Consider the following 9,598-nt stretch of genomic DNA (forward strand, 5'->3'; position numbering starts at 1 on the left):
AAAGTGACATCAATCTATTTTCTGCAGCTACAGCCGTAAAGCAATATCTTATAGCTGAATGCATGGCTTACCCCAGCAGTTTTGAGTGCAGCAAATGTGGCTAAACGGTAAACTATGTGAAGAAATTCTCCACTCTCAAGGACAGGATTTAATGATTGATTGGATGAATTGAAAGCCTTCACCACGCTGAACGCCCTCTCTGTCTTCTTTACTGACAATGCTTCATGGCCTGTCAATACAGAAGGACAACAATAATTACAGGAAACACGTCCTCTAAGAACAGTCAGACGTAGTCACTCAGGGTAAACATGCTAAAAATATCTTTATTGTGAAATCTGGTCATTTTTGAGATACATTTTGATGTCTTTAGGAGCTTCTGTTTTTGCTTCCTCTAGAAGCAAGAAGAGGTTGCTGTTAAGTAATTAGGACCATTTATTTTCATAGCTCAATCATTTTGACCGACTGGGACAGTTTCTTCTGTGTCCTTACAGAACATACAATAGTCTCCAGAAATTATTGCTACTCTTGGTTTCATTCATTTCACTGTTTTAATGCACCCAGCTATTTTAGTTTTTTTTTTTCAATTGCTGCATATATGAGCAAGTTTAAAATGCTACCTAACGTAGAGAGGCCTCTGCCTTATTTGCCATTTTTTAATATAGCTTAAATAAACCTTAAAAGTATGTATTATAAATACTTCAGATACTATTGTTTAAACTCTGAGGGGTGCTTTAAATTATTTTTGTTTGGTGAAATCAGCAATTTGTTACCATTGGATCGATATATGAATCTACACCTAGAACATTTGGATTTTTCTAAAGATTTAAGCATCATTAGCATGCTATTTAAACAAAAGATTAAATCATTTTTAAGACTTTTTACACATTAATAGCTGCACCAATAAAGGGATAAAAATATGGTTCTTATACCAAACCCTAAATTTTATTTCTAAATTTTCTGTTATCATTTAACTGTACACCAAAAAAACTGTTAAAATAGTTAACTTGACATATTCTGTTAAATTAATTTCCATTAATTAACAATAAATATACAATTATCAAAGACTGAGATAGCAGAATGTTTCCTTGTACTAAACATTAGTGGTTATTCTAGATGTCCCTGTGACGTGGTTTAGCTAAATTCTCATTGTAATTCAAAAGAGTGTGATTTAATTTCATTCTCAGAAGTTAGATTTTCTGTTTTCTGTCGTTATAAAGTGTCCAGTATTGTGGCGTGTGGGTACAAATCATCCGTAACTCCTCTGTGTTTTGACCTCACCACCCTCATAGTCTGTCATCATGTCGCACCTTCAGTAATCTTTGTCTCTTGTATGTCCTTTTCTTTTCTCAGACTTTATATCTCCTCATAGTCATGACTGTCAAAATGTCTCAGTTTTTTTTTTTTTTTTATGTAGCATGTAGCAGTCCTTAGTGGGCTATAAAGATGCAGCTTCTGAGCAAAAATATGTACAATAGTTTATTTATTTTTTTCCGCTAAAGCAACGGGCCTCGTGGCAGGTTAGAAATTGAAGATGGGTATGCTTTGGTATGACCGAAGCATACAAGCTGCATCTTTGTCACCCAGAGTTCTGCTTTCCTCTTATGTATCCAAAGTTCTCCACTGCTGTATGTGGTGACTCTTCTGATTGCGCTTCAACAGGGAAGAAGAACTCGTTGCTGCTGCAGAAATTCCAGAAGGATCTGAACGCCGGCGTGTTCAACACACAGGAGAACGAGATATTGAAGCAGATTATCCGTCAGGACAGAGAGATGGTGATGATGGTGGACCGCAAGCAGTCAGTTACCGGGATGAACTCGACTCCAATGTCAGGAAACTCCATTATTAACTCACCAGCCCAGCCGCCATATTCCACTGCCTTTGGCGCCGCTCAGCTACAGCAGTCCTCTGTACCCATGACCTATAGTGCTTCAGCTATCGCCAATGCCTCTGTTGCTCGCATGCTGCCAGTCGCTGCCGCCGCCGCCGCTGCGGCGCAGGGGGGATTCCCCACGTCCAGTCTTTCCCAGGTTAACCTGAATTCCTCATCACAGACAGCACTGCAGCAGGGAGCGATCATGTCGCCCTGCTCTTTCACGGCGGCCATGTGCAGCCCACCCGTTCAGACCCCGTTGGCTAGCCGAAGCTTCCAGTATGGCTCACCAACAGCGTCCCAGCTGTCGCTTATCCAGCAGCCCATTGGCCAACCTTCTCTACCCACACAACAACAACAGCAGCTCGGTCAACAGCCGGCTGCTTCGACTGCCGCTGCAGCCTCGGCAGCACAGCAGCAGGTCCCTTCGCCTCAGCGGGGAGACATTCACAAGAGCACGCAGGCTCTCCAGTCTGGCAGCTTGAGTCGAGATGTCCGACACCTGTCGGCCTCCCAACCGTCACTGCCACATGACACGCCTCTGGGGCCCAGAGCTCATCCGGCTTCTGGGGAGTCTTTGGCCTCCATGGTCCCACCGACGGCAGCAGCCATCCAGGGAATAAGTCTACAAGGTGGCATTCGCACTACAGTGCCCCAGCGGGTCAGTCTGTTCCGCCAGATGTCGTCGGGAGCTTTGCCCCCGGTGCGTTCAGCCGCTTCGGCAGCGGCTGCGGTGGCAGCGGCGTCATCATCATCATCCTCGACGCAGCACAGGGAATCCCCTGGATCTAGAAGAGATTCTGTCCTCAGCAGTACAGAGACTGAGCAAGACAAAATGCGTTTCGCATCAAATTTATGATTCCATACATCTTTCCCTTACTTTCTTTTTTTCTTCTTTTTTTTTTAAACTTAAATGTGTTTCAATTCATCTTCAGGATGGGTATTGAACAAAAGAGGCAAAAACGAGGAATTTCTGAATTTGTTTCTCTCCAGCTTTCCTCTAAAGTAACCTCATACAAATCTTATATGTATATAAGCCCTTGTATAATATTTTAGACATTTTTGTCTCCCTAAACTTAAGAATGTATATTAAAAGATACACGTGAATGGATGTTTGAGAGTGTGGATGTATGCAGGTGCAAGTGGGTAAAATCTAACTACAATATTGGCAAAGGCAATTTAAAGCTGTAGTATAAAAATGAGTCTTCCTTTCTAAGAAATATATGAAATGATATATCATGTATGACTTTTTGAAATTATTTTTATTTGTTTTTGTTTTTTTTTCCTGTCATTTTGCTTTCTTTTCTAACTGGAATGCAATATGGATTTTGTTCTTAACCTGATGAAGAGGAAAAATGTTTTCTCCTGTTAAGCAGCTTTAGGCATCACTGTGCAATTATTAATGCAATTATCTCTGACAAAGAAATTCTAAATGCACATACTTATTAAAAAAAATTAAATCTCCTAATAATTTACTGAGACTTGCTTGAGCGATCAGAATAAATACTGTAACCGTGTATTACGTTGCTCCCAGAGATGAGAATACAGTCTTCTGAGCCGTTGTATCCCCAAGGCAGGCTCACATTCAAACCATGACAGTGTTATGGGTCCAAAGGGAATAGGTAATAGAAATGCTGCTTTCTTTGGTGAAACAAGAGTGTGGAGATGGATATGGATGGATGATCTTGTTTTTTTTTTTGTTTGTTTTTTCTATTTTTGATTTCAGATGGTTGAGATCTTACATAATGTTGCTTAAAAAAATTCTGTGTATATTTATAATATTTATAAACTAAAGATTATCACCATTATGCAATAGACTGTGACATAACAAATACCTATATGTGTGCTGTAAATAGTTTTGTAGATCTAGGATTTACAGATACTGTGTTGTGCATTCTCTATCATAACAATGTCTTACTTCTATCATCTATATGCGACAGAGGTTAAGTGACAAAATACGTATGTTTCATAAGAGATGAGCAAACCTTAATGCAAAAACTAGCAGGACTTGAGGCAGAGAAATGTTGGCTTAAAGGACATTTATGATTCCCTCTCTCTTCTCTGGTTGTTTGCTATATTTAGGTCTAGCATCACATATCTTTTGGATCAGTAATTTAAAGAACTTGAGTTTTGTCTTTCAATCCAAAGTGGATTAGTTTTTCCCCATTATTCCAATTTCAGTTTTAAAATGATTTCGCTAGCATTACTGATTCATATTCATGGCCAGAAATATTATTTTCTTTCTTACTTATTGTAGCTTTTGAAAAATTATTTAAATTGTCCCCTATTTGCGAACCGGATCAGATATACTCCAGTATCGCCATTGATTTATTTAACACAACAAGGTTAGATGTCGTGTTTGAATTAGAGAACTGGGTTAGGTTTTCTATTTGACCCTTTGTGTTTACAAGAGCATGGCAAGCTAGCAATAGCTGATGCTAACTACATAGCTGGCAAAAGGGTTGATATTATCTCAAGTAAACAAGTGTTTTCTTTCGTGTGAACTGTAAGTAGAAACACAACCCACTCACATTCACATAGTTATGCAGCACAATTTTACCTTGTGACATTTTCTTTTTAATTTCATTCCTCTGAAAGAGATTTAGTGATGCTAAGGTTTACCCGATAACCACATTATGGTTCCTTTTTGTCTCTTTCCTTTCAGAAACGTTTAGCTGCCCAGCCAGGAAATATATTCAGGAGCAGATTGTCGTTAAAATGAGATAAATTGTTTTAACGAGACAAGTGTTATATCTCGTTAAAATGACAGAATTTCTCGTTTTAATGAGATATAAAAATGCATTCCTCTTATTACGACTTGTTGAAAAGGCATAAAGAAGCTCCCACTGACTTTCCATTTTCTCACTCAGTTTTTTCTATTAGCACTCAAACATCCTGCAATGTGTTGCCATATTACTGTTATGGCTGCACTCATTTAAATGAGAATATATTTAGGTTTTAATTGAATATAAATCTCATTTTGAGTTGTACATTTCAACCAAACCAAGTTTCACGTTGTAACAAAATGCTAAATTTATTCCCTAGCTCTGACAGTTAAACTATTCTATATTTTCTTACACAACTATTTTTGACAGAGTTTGGTTTAAATTACGAGATTCTTGCACCAGCATCATAGAATCCAACATTTGATTTAAAGAAAAGGACCTTCAGTTTTAAGTGTGCATAACAATTTTACGATTTTAAAAATTATATTTTTCAAAATCTGAATGTTGAACTTATGGAACAAGCGACGTGTAAGGTAAAAGGTTATCTTGCATGATAAAACTTGCTGTTACGAACTAAGTATTTCACAGGACCTACCAACATTACAATAAGTATTCAGTATAATTGAAGAATAATGAGGATTAAAATAAACTGGAAAGTTCCTAACAAATGAAACGGAACAATAAACCAACTGTAAAGACCAGAGTTTATCATATGCAAATTATGATGTGATATTTCACCAGCAGACTGACTTTTATGGTTTCTAGTAATCACATTTGAGGTGCGTAACATGACATAACTTGCTATGATTCTCTTCCAAAAATTGGATAATTACCAGCCGACTGAACTTCAGATAAGAGCGATGCGAATTTTTTAGATCAAAACTATATTTTGTAACAGTTTGACATTTCCTAGTCTATCTGTGATGGTGTGAGCCGTCAGACTGAATACTAATGCTACATAACTTCATGCAACACTCTGTGTATACAGGCAAACACACACAACCAGCAGAAGAAAGAGGAGAAGTAAAGTCAAGAGCTAAAAAGAAAAGACAGGCAATATTAGAGGGTTTTGGTACTGTAACATTGGTGTATTTTAATTAAAGCATATCACAGACACTTTATGAAGACCTCAGGACATTGTATCAATGGGTAAAAAGGGGCCGATCAAGACTGGATGGTAAACAAAAGCTGGTTTGCATTAAGGTTTCTGTCTCATGTAAATCCATTGTGTGGGCTTAGGTACTCTAAACTGACCCGGAGATTGAGGCATGAAAGTATAAAGTTAAGCAAGAATAACACAGGACTATCCGAAGACTCCAATAAAAGCAGCTGCTTGCAGGTCCATTCCGTGCACATCCAATAGGTTGCACATTGTGCTCAAGGCCTTACTGCTTTCTCCTTAATCAAATGTGACAAATTCTCAGTCAGTTTAGATTCAGAACTGCCGCTTTCATGGCACCAAATATCTCATCAGTTCACAGTGACTAAGCCCGTTGAGATACTGTTTTAAAAGATTAAAAGTCTTCACCCCAGACTGTCGATAGTCCACTAATACAGTCAACCCACCACTGTCAAGAAAGCATGCGTTGTCACAAATAACTTAAATAGAAACTATCTCGAAAATGTTGACGTTAAATGTTAATGTTAGATTCTCTTTTGTTCACTGTCCTTCTGCCTAGATGTTATCTGTGTGTTGAAACACAAGCATTGACTCTTTTTTGCATTGACGGTCTGAAGTATTTGTGCCTAAAACTATCGCCATGTTCCATCTTTTTCGTTGCGGGCATGAGCCCCGCCGCACACTAGCGTCACTTCTGCACACGGCTGCGCGTTCACTCTTACTATACTCTGTGTGTGTGTGTGTGTGTTCTGTGTCTCAGTGTTTTTAGACAAGAAAGGAAATGACAATAACGATGGCCAAATGTCTCAACGTGTGCAGCTGGTGTCTTCACTTACGGTGAAAACTGGTGGAGGCGGGTCTTTTTTTTAAAATTAATCTATTTTCTAAAACCCAAATAGAAACGTCATGAGGTAATGTACAGATAAAAGAAGAAGTGCAATCTTTAGACTTGCAGATGTATCACAGACTTGAGACATTGTATAAATTTGGAGCACCTTTATACCTTTCTTTGTAGCTAGCCACTGATGTAAAAGGTTGAGTACCGATGCATGAGAAGAAACTGGCCAAAGCAAAACATTCAAAGTCTTTGTCTTTGTTTTTAAATTGCACTTTCTGACTTACTAATGAGGAGATAGGGATTCTTTCAGCGAGGTTAGGCGCTGGATGAGATGGAAAAGGGAGCGGTATCCCTGAGAATTTGTGCTGCCCTCATCTTGTTTGAGTTTCTAAAAGGGAGCGGGTGGGGAGGTGTTCTATTTGCAACGGAGAGCGCTTAATCGCGAATATGCCATAGTGTATAGGAACTAGTACACAGTCGAGATGGATTGCAGCACTGTTGGTTTGTGCTGTTTTTGATACTTGCCTTTGGAGGGAGAGCTTCCCGACTATGTGCTTTTTTTTCTTTTTTTTTTCTTCACTAAACAAATCGCTACTAACTAGCATACCGGAACGGGCATTATCAGTGACGTACAACACAAAATAACGAGCTTACACATTAGGAATTTAGAGAATGTCAACAAACCAGCACGTATATTATTTATGTATGTTTCTTTTTTGTGGGTTTGTTGGTGTTTTTTGGGGGATGAGGATGGGGGAGAGATGGAGCAAGATCCAAAAACAACTGATAACATTCATGTAGGATGAACCAGATTTTTCTTTGGTTTTGATGATCACAGGTTTCATTATGTTTACCGATAATGTGAGTTGTGCAACCCCGGCTCACATGGTCACTGTTCAGCTTATTCAGATAATCCGAGGCTTAGAGAAAACAAACTGTCTGGTGGTTGCTTATAACAGAAGAAAGAAGGATAAATGTAAACTTTCTTACGATAATATGCAGACAAACAGTGTTTGTCAAAAACTCTTTTTGATTTTTTTTTTTCATTTATTTTGTTTGTAAATAATAAACCTTGAAAATATAGAAAATAAACGACATATTGTCATTTAAATCGGGTGTGACTCATTCTGTTGCATAAAACATGCAGGCAGATCGTGGACTCATTTACAATTTGATTATTGGAGGAGAAGGTCTGGGAGTATTTTTAGATGTGAAGCAGTGATTGAGAGGTTCACAGAGTATCTTGGCTATAAATGTGTGTGTGAGTGTGTGTGTCAGCAGTTACAGACAAGGTGATTATGGCTGAGAGGGGTTTCTGTTCATTATCTACAAAATCCTAAGCTTGACGGGCAGCTGAACCCTCATGAGGAGAATCCATCCTGGTGAGTTTTAGCAGTGAAGACGGCCAGAAACTGCAACTCCTACAGATGCTAGTCTTGTTGAGCATAATTTATATCAAACCTCAATATGTTCTCTCTATCCGATGGAAGAAAAACAGAACAAGATTGAGGGCTTTTTTTTTTCCTTTTTTTAAATTTTTTCACCTGGGACCTCTTTGGGTAACTTAAGGTAATCTGACCTGCTTGATGTTTTAGTAAAGGTGTATTGTTTTAAATTTGCCTTCAGTGTAAATTTTTGAAATTTGGTCAAAATGTTTGTCATTTTATTCCATTGAAGAGAAAATATTTTTTCCATAGGTACATTTAGGTACATTTAGGAATAAAAATACAGTCAAACACAACCAGATACATATTGCAAATGTAATGCTTTTTTTTTTTTTTATCCATCCATCCCTTTTCTATACCCACTCTGCTGGTGCTGCATATCTTCAGAGGTCGATGGGTAAGAGCTGGGGTGCACCACGATAAGACGGGAAGATGGACAGGAATTAAAAGTCATACACTCACAAGCAGATTTCAAAAATAATTATTCCAACAAGCATGTATTTGGAAATCATTCACACAAAGAACATGCAAACTCCATGCAGACGGGCCCCAACTTGGATGTAAATTCAGGATTGTCTTGCCACAAGGCAACAGTCCTACAACTGTGACTCTGTGCAGACTGTTGGAGGGGCAATAAATAAACTAATTAGGGACTCTGCAAGCAGCTAAAACAGAAATGCTGCCAGGCAAAATTGAAAACTGCATCTGTTGCCAATAATTAGCAAAAATTAGGTTTCGTATTCGTTACTTTTTTTTTATTGTGGTTTAAATTTTCTTGCAATGTCTTTAAGAGACATGCTTTCTCTGTCGAAATAAATCATTGTCCTAATTCACATTGTTGCAACCATTGCATAGGAATATTTTATTCCAATATGTGCAACATTGTAAATGTTGCTCCGTATCTCTTAGCATACAAACAAAAATAAGGTACTGCTTTCTTTTAAATATAACTAAATTGGATTTATTAGTGCTTCTCATTTCTTTGACATTGCTATTTCAGAATTTAATTCTGACAAAATGCACTTTGATGTTTATATAATCTTTAAATATGATCCAAACGTACTTCTCATGTGCATGCCATAGTTGTTTATTCAGCACTGACCTTCAGAAAAAAAAAAAGTTTCCCCATAGAGACTGACAATGGTTTAAGAGATAGCTTGGACAAATTTTGAAACAATTTAAATAGATTTTTGGGTCTTTGAACTAGAAAAGGTCAGGAAGGAAAGGAAGTCGTCGTATAAGTCAAAATACAATCCCAGTTGTACTCGAAGATGCACTTACATGTTTGGGTTAGTCATGCAAAAATCAATCTATAATTGGGGAAAACTCCAGTCAGACTGGGCTGTAGACTTTGGTAACAACTGGCAGAGCCTTGATTGCTTTAGGAGAGCTTGAAGATTAGATAACTTTCACAAAGACGTCAACAGAATTTTGTTACCGTTCTTGTGGCCCTATGGTCTAACTCTATCAAGCCACAGAAATCAATATAGTATAAAGTTGCTTGCCTCCACTGTATTTCCCCCTCCTTCGATTATCTGCAGACTCCAGTGACATTAAGACATGACTGGCTTCCTAAGGTGCCCCTGAAAGGTCATACCA

At 38.1% G+C, this 9,598-nt stretch overlaps 1 protein-coding gene across 1 annotated transcript in view; it reads left to right on the forward strand.

Annotated features, from left to right (window-relative positions):
- hcn1 (hyperpolarization activated cyclic nucleotide-gated potassium channel 1) overlaps positions 1 to 7,183 on the forward strand; it is a 77,167-nt gene extending 69,984 nt beyond the window's left edge. The window contains exon 8 of the mRNA XM_015051139.1: positions 1,660 to 7,183. Coding sequence (XP_014906625.1) covers positions 1,660 to 2,729 — 1,070 coding nt within the window. The 3' untranslated portion in view covers positions 2,730 to 7,183. The remainder of the gene's footprint in view (positions 1 to 1,659) is intronic.
- Positions 7,184 to 9,598: the final 2,415 nt, after the last annotated feature.

This window comes from Poecilia latipinna, unplaced genomic scaffold (assembly GCF_001443285.1).
Source record: "Poecilia latipinna isolate Pla-1442-1.1 unplaced genomic scaffold, P_latipinna-1.0 Scaffold1032, whole genome shotgun sequence".
Classification (NCBI taxonomy): domain Eukaryota; kingdom Metazoa; phylum Chordata; class Actinopteri; order Cyprinodontiformes; family Poeciliidae; genus Poecilia; species Poecilia latipinna.